The sequence below is a fragment of the Rhinoraja longicauda genome, chromosome 23 (assembly GCF_053455715.1).
Source record: "Rhinoraja longicauda isolate Sanriku21f chromosome 23, sRhiLon1.1, whole genome shotgun sequence".
In the NCBI taxonomy this organism is placed as follows: Eukaryota; Metazoa; Chordata; class Chondrichthyes; order Rajiformes; family Arhynchobatidae; genus Rhinoraja; species Rhinoraja longicauda.
In genome coordinates, this window is record NC_135975.1 from 14166016 (window position 1) to 14188097 (window position 22082).

General features: G+C 39.2%; 1 protein-coding gene across 1 annotated transcript in view; it reads left to right on the forward strand.

Annotated features, from left to right (window-relative positions):
• The window catches only part of slc26a5 (solute carrier family 26 member 5), a 45365-nt gene extending 26021 nt beyond the window's left edge, over positions 1-19344 (forward strand). Inside the window, exons 12-19 of the mRNA XM_078419700.1 lie at positions 456-551; positions 4015-4121; positions 5878-5947; positions 6061-6153; positions 9411-9518; positions 12860-13114; positions 14506-14560; positions 16638-19344. Coding sequence (XP_078275826.1) covers positions 456-551; positions 4015-4121; positions 5878-5947; positions 6061-6153; positions 9411-9518; positions 12860-13114; positions 14506-14560; positions 16638-16765 — 912 coding nt within the window. The 3' untranslated portion in view covers positions 16766-19344. The remainder of the gene's footprint in view (positions 1-455; positions 552-4014; positions 4122-5877; positions 5948-6060; positions 6154-9410; positions 9519-12859; positions 13115-14505; positions 14561-16637) is intronic.
• Positions 19345-22082: the final 2738 nt, after the last annotated feature.

Here is a 22082-nt window from a genome sequence, read left to right on the forward strand (position 1 = left end):
TTGTCCTTGATTATTACCACAGGGTTAACATACAAGGTTGATACGGCAGCTTGCCATGATGTCATTGAAATCTTTAGTTTCTTTAGTCTAATTGTCACGTGTACAGAGGTACAGTGAAAGGCTTTTGTGTGCTAACCATTCAGTAAAAAAACTATACATGATTACATTGAGCCATCTACATAGTACAGATACATTATAAAGGGAATAACGTTTAGTGCAAGATAAAGTAGTGCCATCTGCAAACTTACTAAACATGCTCTGCTTATTTTTGTCTAAATTGTTGGTGTAATACTTGTTAAATTTTGTCTAAACATGTTAATGTCTATTTTATAATTTAAATTGTTGTCTGACAGGTCACTGAAACATTGTTGTAATTCATAATTTCTTTCTTTAATGTAAAACCAACATGCAGCACTCAAATTTCCTGTTTTAAAATATAAAATGATTTATTGTAGACTGTGTTGGCTGCAATTGTGATGGTGAACCTGAAAGGAATATTTAAACAGGTTATGGATATACCATTACTCTGGCGAACCAGCAAACATGAACTTGTAAGTATTCATAATATTTGCTATCTCTAAAAACTTGAGAAATGTTGTCATGATCAAGATGAAGGCTTTCAGTATTTTTTTTGGATGCTAGGGAATGCATCATCTGAGCATAAACCATACTGCAGGGCAAATCAAATCTGAAAATAGTAATGATAATCAAATAAATCCAAGAGCATTTTGTATTTTGGCAAAGCAAACCAAAGCCCTGTGCTCCACCTGGACTTACACCTATTTCTCCCCTCCTCCTTTTCCCTTCACCTACATTGTTTCCTCTGTCTTCACAATTCACACTCTTCAGTCCTTTTGTCTCACAATGTATGTGCCAGAGGGATTTTTTTCATCTCTGGCCTTTGTCCCATGTCTAACAACCACCCTCTTCCCTGTGCCTGTGTTCACAATTATTTGTCACACTTTGTCCTGTCTCTTCTCTCTTCAGGTTTTCTTCCCCACCATCCCCCCCACAATCAGTCTGAAGATGGGTCCTGACCCAAAATATCATTTATCCATGTACTGATGCTGCCTGACCCACTGAATTGCTCAAGCACTCTTTTTTGTTGTTGTTGTAAACCTGCATCTGCAGTTCCTTGTTTCTCTAAAAGCATTGATTGAATTAGGGATGATGTGTAATATTAAGTGACAGGCAGTACTTTATTTCAGCTGTAGCTGTATTTTCTCTAGTAACAGTTGACCCGAAGAAAAGACAAAATAAATGCCTATAAAGTGCCGGAGAAACAAATGGATGCTTCAATATTAGACATTCAATGCTTCAATATCAGCCATTCTACAGCATATTCTAGCAACGGTTAATGTTTTACTGATTTGCGTCAACCAGCTTAATTTGGTCAGGTGAAATTTTGGGTCAAAACCATTCTTTAGACTGATTGCAGTGGGGATGTGGTAGAAGGGGAGGAGAGGAATTGGTACGAGTTCAGTTAGGGCACAGGGAAGAGAGGGGGAGAAAAAGGAGGGGGGGGGGGGTGGCAGAGGGTTCGCAGTTACACCTGGCACCTTTTTCTCCCCTCCCAATACATTCCTCAAGCTTCACATTTCACAACTCTTCCATCCTTGTATGTCACACTTTCTGCTTTTCATATCTGGCCTCATATCTAACCTATTACTTGCCAGGCTTTGACATGACCACTCCCCCTTCCAGATTTCATCCTCCCCCTCCACCTCCGCAATCAGTCTGATGAAGTGTCCCGACCTGAAATGTCACCCATCTATGTTCTCCAGAGATGTTGCCTGACCTGCTGAGTTAATCCAGCACATTTTAAATTTTGTAAACCAGCATCTGCAGTTCTTTGTTTCAGCTGCTTAATTTAGTGCTCAGTAAGTGTATTCCAGTGATGAAAGATTAGTATACATCATTTGTATATTTGACAATCTTAGTTCTGGCATCAACATCTCTTTGACAATGCTTTGTAGTTGTCTTCACATATAAGTTGTCGGTAAATTTAGTACATGCTGGTATAAGCTTTGCAAATATAATAATGCACTGTAATCCCCATTTCACTCACTTTTAAATATCCAATTTCCATTACAGTTCTGGGGCTACAACTCTTGGGGTGGGCGGTACCAGTAAGAATCTAATGCCCTTAGCAGAGACCTCACACGCGCAGGGGGGGGTTGCATAGTTTTAAAACCATAGCTCTGTGTAGGCATAACAAATTAATAATTAGGGTTCAGAATTTGTTTGCAAGCTGAAAGTAATTAGGATTTTGATCTAATCAGCCTGAAAGGATGATGGAGGCAAAAGCCCTCAGTGTCTCTAAAAGTACGGATGACATTTGATGAATCAATAAGATATACAGACCAAGATCAAGGAAAATGAATGAGTGTGGATGGATATTTCTAACCATGCATGAACATATTGAGTCTTTTAAAATCCTCCTGTGCTGTCGGGCTCTGTTCTAATAGTCCCCTCAAACTAATTCCAATTTGATTCTGGACTCTATAACTTTGCTTATAAAGATAACCCTATGATTTCTTCTGTTTTTAAGCAATTTTCTGCATTTGACTACAATGTACCCAAAAATACTTTCGGGTCTTTGGGTCATAATTCTCATTATGAATTTTTTAGGGAAATTGTGCCAACCATATCAAAAACTAGACAAACAAGGCCGAGGGGATCAAATAAGAGGATTTGAGTACATGGGGAGGATGTCTTGGTACAATTGTATAGTGCCTTGTTTGGACTACACCTGAAGTACTGTGTAGAATTCTGATCAGAAGGATATTTGTGCTATAGGGGAGTATAGTGAGGATCATTCAGAATGACAGGTCTATCTTTTAGATGGAGATTTGATAGATGACTGCTATTCAGTAGAGTGAGAGGATCTTTGAGCAATGCAAAATTCTGAGGGCAGGGCAGAAGGGGAGAATATTCCCTACACATGGAATCTAGAACTTGGTCAAACTTTCAAAATAAGGGATATTCCATTTAAGGGGAGAAATGTCATTCCTCAGAGGATGGTGAATGTTTGGAATTCTCTACCCTGGAGTTGTGGAACTTGGTCATTAAATGCACTTAAAGCAAATGGATACATTTCTGGATATTAAAGAAATTAGGTTTTTGGAAATGGGGTAGGGAAATGTTGTTGAGGTAGTAGATGAGCTGTGATCTTGTTGAATGGCAGAGGTGGCTTATGGGACCAAATGGACGTTTCCTGGGGCTGTTATATAAATGGGATTTTTTTTAAAGGATCGCATTGCTAATCAGGTTCAAAGAGGTTCTGAATAAATTTATCGGCCAAATAAATTCATTAACTGTTTTGGCTACTTTCAAATCATTTGAAATGTGCACCCTAACAATACACATCTACAATATACTTGCAGCTCACCGCAAGTATTGTTGATGATCTGACTGAAGTAGTAACTGCAAAAACTGCAGCTCTGTGTAGGCATAACAAATTAATTCAATTAACTGGGTAGAGTTGCAACAGACTTTTGTGTTTTGAATGAAAATGTATATCATGAAATTTTGGCATTCCCCCCATGAGACGTCATATTGTAAGGTAGAATGTTTGAATAGAACGGATGTCTGATATTGTGTAAACAGTAAGTATATTTTGTGTACAAGGTAGCTTGCCAAAGTAATTATTAAAACAACAGACCCAAATATTCTAACATAGTAATATAGATTCTTAATTTCAAAATATTTAAATGTATTCCTTTTTTAATGCCATGTGCTACTCCCAGCCCTGTAGAGCACCCACATGCTCATTGCAATCCTGCCCCGAGTGTTGACTGCAAGGGAGGTGTAGAAGCAGTTTGTTCCACTCCCTTTCTGCACAGAAATATTCAACCCCTGATGTACAACTCCTCACTGGCTACATGTCGAGTCGTGTGGAGATCTGCATCCCTGTTTCCTCTTGTCCCTGGTGTAAAATATCTTCCTGGCATTAATTTTCATGTATAAAGTATGGTGTCATTTTTGTACTGATCATAATCCTTTCTTGTCTAGACTTTGTGGTCTGTATCATTTCTGGCCTCTCTTCTTTTGGGATTGGACTATGGACTCATGGTTGCAGTGGGATTTGCCATTTTTGGAGTTGTTTTTAGAACACAAAGGTTAGATACAAAGATCTTATTGCTTGATTGCTGAACAGTTTACTTTTTAAAAGTGTGTATTTTAATGCAACCTTTGGTGTAATTTTTCTTTTGGTAACAGTTCCTGGTCATCTGCTTCAAACACAGCTTTGTGTTATTATGCAGTACTATTAAGCAGTGCTTTTGCGGTGGACATATTCCTCATTGCTGGCTTGAATGTCCATTCAGAGTACTGTTGTAGTCTGTGGCCTATTAGAAAAAACAGGCAGACAACCGAATTCGTTTAACCTCTTTATTCTACTCACCCAGGTGGGAGAGAGTCTAGAAACCGAAGCGTTTAGAAACTCTTAGGAAGCTAGTGTAGTCTCTCTCACCGAATGCTAACAATTACACATATTTATACCCGAAATACATGTGCCAGTACATTTCCTGTTGCTACCTTATATGGCAAGTTTTACAATGTCCTATAAATCTTTATGTGTCTTTCGGGACCTCCGTGTCCGTTGTGTCCATCGTGACCTCTTCTTTCTTGGGAACAAAGGGCAGTCCATATGGCAAGTTGTTCTTCTTAACACTTCAAAGGATGGCTAACCATCAAAGCCTTAAAGCCAGTTGCCCATATCAAAGGATACCCTTAGCCATAAACCGCGCTTCCATGCTGACAACAGGATGTCCTGGCAACATAATCGAGCTGGAGCTTTTACACCTTTTTTACACCCCTGCAATAAAACCCACATGGCTACGCTGAATTTGAGCCCTTACAGTACTTTTAAAATAAGAAAAGGGCATAGTTTAATGTATCCTGTTTCAGACAGGTATATTTCTTTGTGTATCAGTTTAAAAGACTTCAGCTGATATGTGGCATCAATATTACTTTCTGCTTAAATTCAAATTGAGAGATATAAATCATTCACCATTGATGTTCAATGACATTATTGGCACTGCGACATCCAGGATTGATATTCTGCACCAGCCATGTAAAACCCATGGCTAAATGAGTAGTTCAGGGCTTTGTAACCTGTAGCAAAAGACTGACCACTTGACACCCCAAAGCCTCCACTGCCATAGTGAGGCCACAAACAAACTGGAAGAACAGCACCTCATCTGTTTGGTAACCTACAACCCAACAATATAAACGTTGAATTCTCCAATTTCAAGTATACTACTCCCCCCCCCCCCCCCCCCCCCCCCCCCCCCGGCACATACATTCCCTTTCCCCTTCAATCCAGGAGCTCCATATTTCCCTCTGTACCAGCTTTATATTTTGCTCCTCTTCATTCCTGGTGACACTCTTCTGTCTCCTTTTCACCTCATGCCACCCCTCCTATCTTTTCCAGCTCTCTTCCCCTACTCCCAGTCTGAAGAAGGGTCTGAAATATCATCTGTCCATTCCCTCCACAATGCTGCCTGCCCCACTGAGTTCCTCCAAAACTTTTTTTGGCTCAAGATTCCATCATCTGTAGTTTCTTCTGTGATACCAAAGCCTTTTCATTTTCACAGAACATGTCACGAGTGTTATGGAATACTCTCCACATGCCTGGTTGAATGCAGATCAAGCATTCTGATTGATTAGCACACCATTCGTCACTTTAAAATTAATTTATTCATAGTCCGGCTGTACTGTGTACCAACTACACAATCATTTCGGATAGCCAACCCTGCAATTTTTGATTTGGGAATTATGCACTTGAACATTGTATTTTTGTAGAAGAATCACAATAAAATATTTAATTTTTTTTTCAGTTGATATAGCAGTAAAACCAATTTCCTTTTGCAGTCCTAAATACAGGGTTCTTGGTCAGATACCTAATACAGATATCTACTGGGATGTAGAAGCTTATGAGGAGGTGAGAACCATATGTCTTTCTAATTATTTCTCTGCATGAACCATAGGTTCAAGTTGCTGATTTGCTTAATACTTCCATAATATTGATTGGGGTGAAAAATATTTGTATTCTAGGTGCAAGAAATCCCTGGGATAAAGATATTTCAATCAAATTCCCCTCTGTACTTTGGAAATATTGACTTGTATGTCATTGCCTTGCAGGAAAAGGTAAGTAATGAATGATTTTTACAATGAGTTTTTTGTTTCTGCTATTCATAAAACATGAGAATAAAGATAACTTGAAGAAATTAGGCAAATGAGGATATTAAATATTTTTATAAGCAAAGTCCCAAAGCCATTAACTATATTATCATATCATATCATATATATACAGCCGGAAACAGCTGTAAGCCCTCCAAGTCCGTGCCGCCCAGCGATCCCCGTACATTAACACTATCCTACACCCACTAGGGACAATTTTTACATTTACCCAGCCAATTAACCTACATACCTGTACTTCTTTGGAGTGTGGGAGGAAACCGAAGATCTCGGAGAAAACCCACGCAGGTCACGGGGAGAACGTACAAACTCCTTACAGTGCAGCACCCGTAGTCAGGATCGAACCTGAGTCTCCGGCGCTGCATTCGCTGTAAAGCAGCAACTCTACCGCTACGCTACCGTGCCGCCCTTATTAAAAGAAAGAGGCTAGCTTTCGGAAAAACTTGTTCCTTTCAGAGGCCAAAAGAGAAATCTGCGTGTGGAGCTATGAGTGGGATCCAAAATAAAACTTCTTGTCAGTATGCACCAGGGGACGCATGTGGAGGGTGGAGAGTTAGCACAGGGTACTCTTATATTCTCAAACACACCAGTGTCACGAAGGAGGAAGTGTAGAGATGTTGATGTGTACAGTAGTGGATAAATCTCCAAGGCCTGACCTGATCTGTCCCAGGATGCTCTAGGAAGCAAGAGAGGAGATTGCTTGGGCTCTAATAATAATGCATTACATTTAGACTTGCATCTTCATTAGCATTGGTGAGGTACTGGAAGATAGCCAATGTTCACTTATTCAAAAGAGTGACGGGTAGGCCAGTGATCATTACATCAATAGCTGTGCGAAAAAAATCTTGGGGATGGGTTTTGTGTTCATAGAGTCCGACTGCGAGGTAACAGGCCCTTTGGCCCAACTTACCCACCCCAACCAACATGCCCATCTACACTAGTCCACCTGCCTGTGCTTGGCCCATATCCCTCTATACCCATCCTATTCATATGCCTATCTAAATGTTTCTTAAATGTATGATAGTACTTGCCTCCACTACCTCCTCTGGCAGTTCGTTCCATATAGCTATCATACTTTATCACCCCAAAAAAAAGCCCCTCTGGTTCCTAGAATATCTTTCCCCCCCCCCTCACCTTAAATCTATGGTTCTTGGTTCCCCTTCTCTGGGTAAAAGTGCATTTACCTTATTTATTCCTCTACAATCACCCCTCATCCTCCTGTGCTCCAAGGAATAAAATCTTAGGCTGCTCAACCGCTCCCTATAAATTGCCTCACTATTGGCTAGGGTAGTGCAGAAGGCATTTGCGAATGTACAAAACATTGGTCTGAAGAAGGGTCTCAACCTGAAATGTCACCCATTCCTTCTCTCCTGAGATGCTGCCTGACCTGCTGACTTACTCCAGCATTTTGTGAAATAAATGCCTTCGATTTGTACCAGCATCTGCAGTTGTTTTCTTAAACATTGGTCAGGTTGCACTTGCAATATTTTGTCTGGTTTTGGCTGTCATGTTATAAGAAGGATGCGGTAGTGTTAGAAAGAGTGCAAAAGAGATTCACTACGATGTTGCCTGGAGTGAATGACTGCAGTTAAAAGTAAAGATTGGAAAGGTTGGGTTCATTCTCACTGGAACTTTGGAAGGCTGAGGGGTGAAACTAGATGTTTATGAAATTACGAGTGGCATGGATAGGGTAGATAGCCTTTTTCTAGGGTGGGGGAATCTAGACCTAAAGGGCATTGGTTTCAAGCAAGGAAGAAATTAAAAGGAAATCTGAGGGGCAGGTTTTGTATGATGGGGAACAGAGGGTGTCATATGTCATAGGAGCACAGTTAGGCTATTCTGACCATCGTCTACTCCATCATTCAGTCATGACTGATCTATCTTTCTCTCTCCACCCCATTCTCCAGCCCTTTCCCCATAATCTTAGTGACACCCTTACTAATCAAGAAACTGTCAATCTCTGCCTTAAAAATACCCACATGATTTGTCTGGGGCAATGAATTCCACAGATTCACCACCCTCTGACTAAAGAAATTCTTCATCTCCTTTCTAAAGGTATGTACTTTTATTCTGAGGCCATACCCTCTGGTCCTAGACTCTCCCACTAGTGGAAATATCCTCTCCATATCCACTCTATCCAGGCCTTTCACTATTTGATTAGTTTCAATGAGGTCCCCTTCATCTTTCTAAACTCCAGCAAGTGCAGGCCCAGTGCTGTTGAATGCTCATCATACGTAAACCAAATCATCCCCAGGATCATTCTTGTAAACCTCCTCTGGACACAGTCCAACGCCAGCACATCTTTCCTCAGATATGGGGCCTAAAACTGCTTTCAATGCTTGAAATGCGATCTGACCAGTGCCTTATAAATCCTCATCATTACATTCCTGTCTTTATATTCTAGTCCTTTTGAAATGAATACTGACATTGCATTTGCCTTCCTTACTACTGATTCAACTTGCAAATTAACTTTTTGGGAATCCTGCATTCCCAAGTACCTTTGCACCTACAATTTCTGGATTTTTTTTCCCCATTTAGAAAACGCTTTTATATCTACTGCCAAAATGCATAACTGCACACTTTGCATCCGCCACTTCTTTGGCACCACTCTCAACCTGTCCAAGTCCTTCTGCAGAGTCTCTGCTTTCTTTACATTACTTGCCCTTCCACCTATCTTCTTAGCTGCAAACTTGGCCACAAAGCCTTCAATTCCCTCATCCATATCATTGATATGCAACACGAAGAGTAGCGGCCCCAGCACCGACCCCTGTGGAACACCAAAAGGCACTGGCAGCCAACTAGGAAAAGCCTCCTTTATTCCCACCCTTTGCCTTCTGCCATTCTGCCAACCGCTGAGGGATATACCACAGGGAACAATGCTGGGACCATTGTTTCTCAAAATGACTTGGATGAACATGCAGGTGAACTGATTAGCTTGCTGACTCCACAAAAAAATGAATTGATGGCTGCATAGAACAAGTGACAGAGGAAGCTATAATTGCAAAGTTTAACAGGGATGTTGACAGTTGCTTGGATAGGAAGGGAGTAGAAGGATAGAGACCTCCTGTGGAAAACTGGTATTAAGGTAGAAAGGCAGCTTCATTGGCATGGATGAGTAGAGCTGTGAAGCATATTTCTGTCCTATACAATTCTATGATTTGCTGCATTTTTAAGTGGCTAATATCTCTAAATTCTTAAACTTTCAGATTGAAATAAATCCAACTGCAATATTATTGGCAAAGAAAACTCTTGAAAAGAAAATGAAACAAAGGGCAAAGTTGTCAGAGGGAAAGAAGAATGCTTTCCTAAAATTGGTAAATATAAGAATGGCAAGCTTTGTTTCAAATGTGTAACTTTGTCAAGGTAGAAGCTAATTTGCAGAGCATTAAATGTATTATGGCTGTATTGTCTTGATCTGCTCCAAACATGGCCTGGTCACATGAAAATTTGAATTATGTGTAGCAGTAGGGTACTTGGCCACACATCTGTTACCCTATTTAATGAGATTGTGGCTGACCTGACTGTAACCTAAACTCCTGACTCGAGGCTACTGGCAGTCACCTTTTGCCCTTTTATCGAGCATCAATCTACCTTTTGACTTCATAATTCCAAAATCCTGAATCTCAGAGATAGAATTAAAGACTCTTGACACGTAAAGGGCCTGTCCCACTAGGCCATTTATTTTTTTTTGGCAACTGCCGGCGACTGTCAAAGACGTAGCAGATCGCCGAAATTTTCTTTTACCCGACGACAATGCCGAGTCAGGTCGAGATTACAGCATCTTCGGAAACATCGCAAAATTCCCAAGCTGTCAATGCTTCTCCGGCGTCCTAATTTTCGCTGAAATCACTGACAAGTCGGTAAGTACTTGAGAGTTTTGAACTATAACATCTTGTATGAGTTACTTAAAAACCAAGCTTCACTGTAACAAGGCATAAACTGAATTTACTTCCAGTTTAATAGACAATAGACAATAGGTGCAGGAGTAGGCCATTCAGCCCTTCGAGCCAGCACCGCCATTCAATGCGATCATGGCTGATCACTCTCAATCAGTACCCCGTTCCTGCCTTCTCCCCATACCCCCTCACTCCGCTATCCTTAAGAGCTCTATCCAGCTCTCTCTTGAAAGCATCCAACGAACTGGCCTCCACTGCCTTCTGAGGCAGAGAATTCCACACCTTTACTCTCTGACTGAAAAAGTTCTTCCTCATCTCCGTTCTAAATGGCCTACCCCTTATTCTTAAACTGTGGCCCCTTGTTCTGGACTCCCCCAACATTGGGAACATGTTTCCTGCCTCTAATGTGTCCAATCCCCTAATTATCTTATATGTTTCAATAAGATCCCCCCTCATCCTTCTAAATTCCAGTGTATACAAGCCTAATTGCTCCAGCCTTTCAACATACGACAGTCCTGCCATTCCGGGAATTAACCTAGTGAACCTACGCTGCACGCTCTCAATAGCAAGAATATCCTTCCTCAAATTTGGAGACCAAAACTGCACACAGTACTCCAGGTGCGGTCTCACCAGGGCCCGGTACAACTGTAGAAGGACCTCTTTGCTCCTATACTCAACTCCTCTTGATAGGAAGGCCAACATTCCATTGGCTTTCTTCACTGCCTGCTGTACCTGCATGCTTACTAATAGCTGTATTAAAAAAATTAATTTCAAAAGTGGTTAAGTGGATTTTTGTGAAAAGTGTGTGGGCATTCTTTGAAAATGTACGGGAGATGCATATCTGGTTTCTGGGTTGCATATCTGGGTTGGGAGCCTACTTTAAATGTAATGACTGATGGCCATAAACATCGCGAAAATTCCCATGCTTACCTGACCGTCAAACTGTCGTCTCCAATCTACCTGTCAAATGTCCTGACGGTAAATAAATTGGTTAAACACAAGCATTTTATGGTATTTTGAAATGACTTCACTTATTTTAATATTATGTGATTCTAAATGCATCTAACAGAACCTAGCAAACCTGGGGAAAGCATGCGACAGCGCCCACAATAAGCAACGATACCTGGCGACAAGCCAGCTGTCGCCGAGAAATTTCTCTCCGGATGATTTCTCAGCGACGCGTTGAGATCCACTACGATTCTTGGAAGACTCCTCACGATCATGCCTGCGACACCCGGTGAACTGTCGGCGACAGACTAGTCGCCGGCAGTCGCCTTAAAATCACCTGAAGACCCTTAAAAAAAAAAATTTACTTTGTCAATCTTAATTGGCCACTGCCTTATTTCAAAGCTGTGCTTCTCGTCCCTCTCCCTCTCCTAAACCCCATTAGTTCTATTTTTCTCCCATGTCCTTTCTATGTCCACCTTGTCAAGATGCTTCAAGATAAAGGCACTTCTGGTCTTCAAAACTGATGGATATAAACCTAGCCTCCCAAAACCTTTCTCAAAAGACAACTGCCTATCACAGAAATTTGGTTTGTAAACCTTGTGTGAACAGCTTCCACACTTCAACATCCTTCCTTTATGTAATATTTTACAGATTCCCATATGTACTATTTGACTGAAGCATTGCATTTTTACTTTTGCTTATTGGTGAAAAAATGAACACAATAATAGTCAGTTTGCTTTTCTAATTAGGTGATATACTAGTCTTCCAAAACCATGCACTGGAGCACTCTGATTGTACTTGCATATCGGAGTTCTGCCATCTCTCCCCACTTGTGTAATAGTTTTTCTTGCCAACAAGATTAGCATTGATAGCAATCCAATCAGCTGACAGCAATTGTCCTCCACCCAATATAATGTGATATGGATTTAATGATTATTGTTGCTCTATCTTCCTTCATGACATTTTGTCTAGTTGCTTAATAGTTATTTGATAAAGCTGCGTAAAGCTATGGTTGTAGGAACATTTATTTATTCTGTGAAGAGGCAAAGTAATTGACTTGCCTACAAGATTATTGGGAATAAAAGGAGGTATAACAGTGCGGTTAGAAAATTGACTGGAACAAAGCATATTGTGGAATTCCTTGGGGATTGATAATCGTTTTCTTTATTTATTCATGAATTGGTTTTGAGTGTGTAGGGCACAATTTCTAAATGACATTAAAACTTGTGACATGGTAAACTGTGAAGAGGTAGTAATAGACTTCAAGGAGACACAGGCTGGTAAAATGTGTGGATAGATGATGAATGAAATTTAATACTCAAAAGGTATAATATTACATTTTCGTAGAAAGAATGAGGAGGCAATACGTCAAAGAACAACTATAAAAGAGATACGAGGACAAGAACATCCGAGATGTATATACGTAGTTCGTTGAAAGCAAATAAGGTTGATAATGTGACTTTTAGAATAGTGTTAGTGTGCGGGGATTGCAGGTTGGTGCTGAATCGGTGAGCTGAAACGCTTGTTTCCGCACTGTATCTCTAAACTGCATCATGGGTGGCGTTTCGGGTCGAGACCCTTCTTCGTCTGAGACCCATTTGAAGAATGGTCTCGACCAGAAACGTCACCCATTCCCTCTCTCCTAGATGATGCCTGACCTGCTGAGTTACTCCAGCATTTTGTGATACCTTCGATTTGTACCGGCATCTGCAGTTATTTTCCTACACTATTAGATTAATCAGGTCATTAGTTGAGACAGTACTTTGTATAAAACTCCATACAATGGCGGTTTCTCAAAATTACTTTTGCAGAGAAAAAGTAAAGAGGAGCATGTAACTCATGAGATCGTGGCTGAAGACAATCAAAATGAAGAGGCTGTAAAAGGAGTTTCAAATATGCGGAATGCTGAGATATACCTTGCAAGCACTGGAGCAAACATGCCAGGGGAAAGCCTAGATGAAGAACAAACAACATTTGTCAAACCAACAACTGACATCCATTCATTAATTCTGGACTTTAGTCCAGTCAATTTTGTAGATTCTGTTGGAATAAATGGACTTAAAATGGTAAGTATTAATAATTTTGACTGAACGTGCTAATATTCGTTGGCATAGGGGAATTTGATAGCTCCCTGTGATCAACTAATGTTGCAATGTAATTTTAAATTTCATTTATTAGTTGACCCACAATTGTACATGTCTTAAACTGTCAATATTCAAATCGAGTGGAAACACATTATGTTTTTTGGTATATGAAGAGTTTAGTGCTTCTTGTCTAAATAACAGTAGAGAAATATATTGCAATCCTAATTAACAATGCAATGTACAAGCAGTCCCCTGGTTATGTGAGGGTTTTATTCCCAAGGACTGTCCATAAGATTGTTCTGTGAGTCAGTACTGTCCATTTTAGAGGAAATTTAGAATATTTAGGGGACAAAGCCACAAACACATTACCAAATAAGTAAAGATAATCAGGGTGACTCAGGAAGGGATAGTGCTTACTATCTCACTAGTGTAAAAGGATATCTCTAATTGCAATCAGAATAAATGAAATGGCAATGGCAAAACAAAAGGCTCCTTTTCTAATTGCATAAATTACCTGTAACATGGCAAGTTAATAGAAATAAATGAATACCATCTACTGGTTGCTGCATAGCCTTTGACATGGATATTCTAGGATATTTAACTCCAGAAGAGAAAACGTTAATGCGAAATGAGTTGGGCCATTAATTTTAAAGAATAAGATAAAGGTATTAGAGAGAAAAGATTTTAGCTCGGAAAATAAAACAAAAATCCACATTTTGAGGACCACTGTGATTTTTGACTATACTGTGTAGGAAAATATTTAAATTTATTTCCATTCAGTATCTGAAAGGGGGAGGTCAGGGGGGATGGTGAACACCCGGCAGGTGTGGGGGTTGGATGAAGGCAGGGGAGCGGATGGAGGTGGAGGCGATATTTGGTGGGGGGGTGGTAGGTTAACAGGGCGGAGGGAGGCATGAGGACCTATGGGTGGGGAGTAGCTTGGGCTGCTTGGCTAGAGGGGGAAGGGGGAGACCCAATGGAACCCCTGCTGAGGTTCCCTGCAGGAGGGGGTGGGCAGTAGGACCCAGCGGAGTCAGACCACACGCTGTGAAGAAGGGTCTCGACCCGAAACGTCACCCATTCCTTCTCTATTGAGATGCTGCCTGACCCACTGAGTTGCACCAGCTTTTTGTGATACCGTTGACTGTACTGTGGTCTTTGCATCTACCTCACACTTGGGAATCACTAGGCGAGTCAACTGACTTCACCAGTGACCTTGATCTATCTGATAAGATACTTGGATAATCTTGGCAAGCCTTTGGCAGAGTCTAAAATGTGGAGCTTTTTAAAATTCTATAACAGATTGGATGATAAAACTCAGGCTTATTTGTCCCTAATTGACATTATGTTTCCTTTTAATATGATATTTTCAGATGCTAAAGAAATATGCAGAAATTGGAATTAATGTCTTCATAGCTGGATGTAATGGTAGGTATAAATACATCTTCATGCAAGAGTATCTGGGTTTTCCTATCTATTGAGTTCTATCTTGAATATACTCGATGACTGAGAGAATTCAAAAGAGAAATTTCTCGTTTCACTCTTAAATGGTAAACCCCTTAAATTGAAATGGTGATTCCTGTTTTTAGACTCTTTGTCAGGAGAAACTTAATGCTTGCATCTATACTGTTGAGCTCCATTAAAAAACTATTTCATGGAGGTCATGACACATTCTCATCATTTAGGGAACATTGGCCAAATCTGTTTAATTTCCAAAATATCAGGTTTCAATCTGTTGACCTGCTTTACAGTTTTTTTTATCACAAATATATTCTTTAAGTAAGACGATCTGACCTGCACACAATACTCCAGATTTTGCCTCATTAGGATTCTGTACAAATGAAGAAGGATGTCACCGTTCATGTGCTCAAATCCCCTTGTAATGAACGGCAAAGTGCAGTTTAAACATAAGGAAGCCATTAGGAAAATAGGGTTCTGCTAATCATAGAATTAGCTGAGTAAATCAAGTAGTTTATTGTAATATGCACAAACAGGGTGAGTGAGGTACAAGTACAAGAAAATCCTGCTTGTAGCAGCATTGCGGCACAGTCTCAGACAACATACAGAAACTTACAAAATGGTTAAAGGCCTGGATAGAGTGGATGTGAAGAGGATGTTTTTCCACTAATGGGAGAGTCTAGGACCAGAGGCCGAGCCTCAGAATTCATTGCCACAGGAGGCCGTGGAGGCCAAGTCAATGGATATTTTAAGGTGGAGATTGACAGATTAGTACAAGTGTTGGGTTGTGGGGAGAAGGCAGGAGAATGGGGTTGAGAGGGAGAGATAGATCAGCCATGATTGAATGGGCATGATTGGTCTAATTCTGCTCCTTGTAAGATGAGGAAAAACTGCAAAACAAAAGTTAGAAAAAAAAAAGTAAATGGCAATGCAATAGATGGCTGGTAGTGTTCTATTGTTGAGGTAGAATTAAGGTTGTGCAGGATGGTTCAAGAACCTGATAGTTGTATGAAAATAGTTGTTTCTTAATTTGGTGGTGCACGACTTCAGATATGTCTATCTCTAGCGTGATTGTAGCAGTGAAAATAGGTCATGCCTGGATAGTAGAGATCCTTGATGATAGATCCTTAATGAGTATCACCTTAACACAGCATCTCGTGGATGTTTTCGATGGGAGGGAGCACTATGTGATCGACATTGTTCAGTCCTCCACTCCGCAGCCTATTGTGTTCCTGTGTATTGGAATTGCCGTACCAGGCCAGAATGCAACCAATCAGGACACTTTCTGTAGTGCTTCTGTAGAAATTTATTAGAATATACAGTGATGTGCTGAATCTCTTTCTACTTTGAAGTAGAATTGCTGGTCTCTCTGAAAATGATTTATGATCTCAAATAGGGCTTGATAGGATAGATGCCGGGGAGAGATTTTCCCTGTCATGGAGAATCACAGTTTCAATCCAACGGATCAACCATTGAGGACTGAACCAAGAAAAAAAATATCTTCAGAGGCAGTAGTGAACCTTTTGAATTTTTCATCCAAGAGGACTAGCAGACTGGTAGCATATTAACTTTCACTGATGTTTATACAAGGACACCCAGATCTCTCCCAATGCCAATACCTTTCAATCGCTCACCATTTCAAATAGAATCCTCTGTTTTTGTTTTATCGGCCAAAGTGGATGGCCTCATATTTTTCTACACTACATTCCATCTCCTGTGTTGCTGCACATTCACCTAGCCTGACAACTGCTTATTCTCAATTCAACAAACAACAAATTAGTTTCAATTCAGAATTTATTAACATTTGAGAAAAAGGTAGCCGATATCACTGGAATTTGGTGCCTTTCAAGGGAAAAACAGTTATTCAACGAGCATGGCAAACAACTTAAATGAAATTTGAATTAAAGGCTTTAAAATAATAGAAGTTGTATAGAAATCTTTATCTTCAAACCCCTTCTTACAAATGGTCTTATTTCTCTTTATGATTATGTGGGTTTTTTTCTAAATCTGAAACGTATAATTATATAATGTCTTGTTTTACTGACAGGGTCCGTAATTGCAGATCTGGATAGGCTGGAATTCTTTGAGAGCTCAATTACAAGAGGTCTTCTGTTTCATACTGTACATGATGCTGTACTGTATTGCCAACATAAAGCTGCTTCTGAGTCTCTTTAGAAGAGTCCTTTGTTGCAGCTTGCCATCATTACTTGGAGCAGACATCTCGTCACTTGAGAAATCACCATTCAAATATAATGACAGGAATATTACCCTATTAAGACTAGCTTAAGCATTTGTGACCAATTTGAGTTTCAACTTCAATATGTTGTAGTTTTGAGATGGAGAAATTTCTATACTGGTAACTAATTTTCTGAAGCTGCGTTCATCCATTTTGGAACTTTAAACCAGTTTAATGAGTTTCTCACTTGTTTCTCTATTCTTCCTGAACTTTGCTCATGCATTGTTCATTGCTCAACCTTCATGAGACGTGCTTTCATTCTAGCTGAGCCGAGCAGAATAAATAACCTCCTCGTAGAAAAGATCTGCACTCATCTTCATCCATGCCTCTGTCATCATGTGGAGAGTCGAGTAGAACCAGCATTCTCAATGGTGCACACCATGCCAGAGAGCGGCCTTTTTAATGTTTACAACCATGCATATATTGAGTATTTAGCCATTATTGCTGTAGTTTTTCTTTGAAACATTCATCTTAATCAAGAACAGTGCATTCTGCAAAATAATTCTTAATATAATTCTAACCAGTCCTGTGAATGTAAAATATATTTAATAGAAGTGTTTTTGTGGAATTATGTTACTAATCTAAATCTGGAAGATTTTTTTCCTCACTCATTTGTCTATCACTCATCAACTGTCATATCATGCTGTGAGTTTGACCCCTGGCTTCTGTCTATCCTGCTTTCCTTGTTTGTGTTCTACTGAATTTCCCATTTCTTTGAATCCCTTTTTATTTGGAAGTGCTGTTTCATTTAATTTATTTTTGGGCAAGAGGCACAAGACCTAGTCTTATAATTCAGGTGAGGTTGAAATTAGTTATATTACAACTCTATCTCAATTTACATCAGATAATTCACATGATGCTTTAAAGGTGGACATTGTTTTCCAATGTCACTCTGCCAATTGCAATTTTCAAAAACTGCTCACAGGTGGCACTGAATGTATTATTGTGATATAAATAGTATTTTTTTAAATGATGAACTTTAGCAAAATCTCTGAATTTTGATAGTTTAATCATCAAACCTGTTTTTCATTACTCAGAAGTGACCATTATTTTTTGATGGTGTTTGAAGGTCATTTTTAATATTTTATTAACTTTCCACAAACGAGCAATATAAATATAACAAAACTATCTGTTAGACTGATTTGGATACAGTGCAATGAAGAATTAAAGGATGGTGCTGGAAAAGTATGGGTGTTCTGTATGGTGTCAGGTGGCCAAAGCACAAATATTGTTAATTTTGTTTTGTTAAAGCTGGTTTACTTTCTATATTTATTCATTGTACTAACATATCCTAAGTAAACTACTGTTTGTTCCCAGTTCTGTTCTATTGCACATTGAATGAAGGGAGCAAAACTTCCCTGTGCGAATAATGCATATATTCACCTGATCATAATTACTCTGAAGCTTGGAATGGCTTTGTTCTTTGAGAGGTTATTGCACTGCATTGTTGGCACAACGATAAATCTGTTACTCAAAAAAAGTACTTTTGTTTATACCAGTGATTTCTTAAGTAAATATAAAAATCTCATTGTTCAATGTTGAGTCTTTGAAACCTGTAAATTTTAAATAAATCATTAAGGTTTTGTCACTGTGTAGGAAAATAACTGCACATGCTGGTACAAATCGAAGGTATCACAAAATGCTGGAGTAACTCAGCAGGTCAGGCAGCATCGAGGAGAGAGGGAATGGGTGACGTTTCGGGTCGAGACCCTTCTTCAGAAGAAGGGTCTCGAACCGAAACGTCACCCATTCCCTCTGTCCTAGATGCTGCCTGATCTGCTGAGTTACTCAAGCATTTTGTGATATCCAAGCTAAAGCCTCAGATAAGTCAGGGATTTGACAAGATATCCACATATGACTGGCAGATTTAGCTTCTCAAAATGAAGGAATCTTTTTCCTGGGGATATCGAAACAATGTTGAAGGATCACCAAGAGAGAAATCCTTAAAATAATTTATAATCTTGAAGGTTTTGCACATTTCCAATTTTGTTGCATGGCAGAACAAGTATTTTGTTTTTCTTTGTTCCTAAGGTCCAACAAAACCAGCTGTCTTGACTTTAAATTTATTTACCTATCATTGTAAATAAGCATTATCTTTCAAAAATAATATTTCTGGCAATTTTTTTTAGCATCCTAGATAGCCTTGCACTCAAATTATCAGGTTTAACATGGTTAGCTCTTGTGGCGTTTTGATACAGTGGCCATCAGAATCCACCTGGATCTGTATATCAGGTATAATCGTAATTTGCCTTAAGTAGGTATTAAAAATTCACAACGAAGACATTGCTCTTTACTAGTTTTGGAGGTTTATTACTTTCCAATTGTTCTAATGGTAATCACTCCATTTTACCAGTTCGAGAACTGTTCTGTTTTATGTTGTACTCTGATATCTGAACATATGACAGTATATAAAATATAGAACAAATTGCTGATAAAAGAGCATATGTTGAACTCCAAAGCTGCTATTTGGAATTTTGTATCAATTTATTCTTGTGAATTGAAATGTAAATTTCTTGATTTGAAAATGCAATTTATTATTTGTAATGTATTTTTATACAATAAAGAAACTATTGCAAGTTATTTCTGTGACCTCTTCAGTGAAAGGTTATTATCTTGTTTGAATTTACTGTTCATAAACAGTTGTTAAGTGCCGATTCTTTATTTTGAGATGGAGATCCTTGGATCTAGGTTCAACCATGGGAAATGTTATTACTGCATCTACCCTCTCAAGTTCTGAGAATTGTGTATGTTTCAATAAGATTGCCCCACATTGTTTTCAACTATAGGAAGTGTAAGTCTAGTCTGCTTAATCTCCCCTTAAATGAATCAATGTGGTGAACCTCTGGTGCAGTATATTCTTCCTGAAATGGGGACACCAGACTTCTACATGTCATTCTCCCCAGGGTTCCATAGAATTTTGGCAAGAAGTCTTTATTCTCATGAAAATCCTCCCATAATGTTGACCAATGTACTGTTTCCCTTCGTATATCCTTTTGATTTTTATCGCATTGATATAAGTGGTTTTGCTTTGGCAGTGTTGAACTAAACGTTGACAATAAGAATGGCACCATGAAAGCAGATGGAGAATTCAGATTTTATTTTACCCAAGCAGTGGGATTCTTAAACTCTCTTGCACAATGGAAAGTTAAGGGGAAGATGGATACATAATAATTAAATAAAATGTGCTCAGCTTTGGACAAAATGGTGGGATAATTCAGTAAATGCGTCTTTCAATTGTTAGTCAATAATTGAGACATTCTTGCCCCCCCCCCCCCATGAACCACTACGCTCTGTCACAAAGCTTGCTGCTTGCCCTCAGATTTCACCTATGAAGCAGTTTTTTTGTTTGTCATTTCTGATCAAAATTTTTCTACAATCTTGGCTTAAGCCATGATAAAATTTGTCAAGCAGTTTGTATACCACAGAACAGTTTGTACAGTACTTTCAGCTTAGCTATTTTCAGACAAGACAATTACTCAGATTTGTTCTATCCAATAGTAAATAAATGACCAGACCAACAAAGAAAGTTTTATAGTGTAGATAGAAGAAAAAGAATTAAATATTCAATTCTTGCCTATGACTTTATCCGCTGGTGAATTTAGGTTTTATACCATAAATATTATGATCATTGTTTCTATGAAGAATGAATCAACACCAAGACACTATGACTGACTTATCAGATAATGTCCAAAGCAATTGGATTTTGAAGAAAATTTTGTTCCTGATTTTAAAACCTTTGGATTACAATGAAATCAGATCTTATACTTTTAAAGTGGCAAAATTGTAATTATTTTTCGGTTTTAAAATTAGATATTCTCCTCCCTTGTCAAACACCTCATTGATAGTAACAACAGAAAGATAGCAGGAACAGGCCAATGTGCATTTTGAGCCTGCTAGCTGTTCAATACATTCATGACTGATCTCTACCATATTTCTGTACTGCACCCATATTCCCTGATGACTTGTCTTTGAGTAAATCTGTTTTATCCTTTATTTCCTGTCACAGCAAAGCACAGTAGAATGTAGATTTGAAGGATTTTGACTGAAAAATTCTCAAGCCTGTATTAATGCAACTAAGATGTTATAATTTCAGCCTTCAGCAAATCTTTTAAAGTGAATTTATGTCTTGTCATCCTATTCATTTTACCACATCCCTTTAACTTTTGCAGTGCTAATTCTTTATGATGGAAATAATTAATTTACCCAAGATCAGGAATCGAGGCATCAAGGTGTTCATGTTCAGTATCCAATGTCTGTATGTACCCTAGTGTGATGCAACCAATAGACAATAGGTACAGGAGGAGGCCATTCGGCCCTTCAAGCCAGCACCGCCATTCAATGTGATCATGGCTAATCATTCTCAATCAGTACCCCTTTCCTGCCTTCTCCCCATACCCCTGACTCCGCTATCCTTAAGAGCTCTCTCTTGAATGCATTCAGAGAATTGGCCTCCACCGCCTTCTGAGGCAGAGAATTCCAGATTCACAACTCTGACTGAAAAAGTTTTTCCTCATCTCAGTTCTAAATGACCTACCCCTTATTCTTAAACTGTGGCCCCTTGTTCTGGACTCCCCCAACATTGGGAACATGTTTCCTGCCTCTAACGTGTCCAACCCCTTAATAATCTTATAAGTTTCGATAAGATCCCCTCTCATCCTTCTAAATTCCAGTGTATACAAGCCTAGTCGCTCCAGTCTTTCAACATATGACAGTCCCGCCATTCCGGGAATTAACCCACGTAGTAAACCTACGCTGCACGCCCTCAATAGCAAGAATATCCTTCCTCAAATTTGGAGACAAAAACTGCACAGTACTCCAGGTGTGGTCTCACTAGGCAACTGCAGAAGGACCTCTTTTTTGCTCCTATACTCAACTCCCCTTGTTATGAAGGCCAACATTCTATTGGCTTTCTTCGCTGCCTGCTGTACCTGCATGCTTCCTTTCAGTGACTGATGCACTAGGACACCCAGATCTCGTTGTGCGTCCCCTTTTCCTAACAATCAATTACAATTGGATATTCATCGGCTAAAGAGGAAAACTACCCTCGTTTCAGATTAAATAGCTTCTAGGTCTCAAATGGCGTCTTTAATAGCAGCCCCTTGATAAACTCAAATGCATTGGTAAGGCACAATTAAGGAATTTTAAAAAGCTGAAAAAAATCTTGAATATTAATAACATCATAATTGGAACAATATTGTCAAAGTAAATTAGAAATCTGAAAATTCTTCCCCTATCTTACATGAGTTTTCCAAGCTA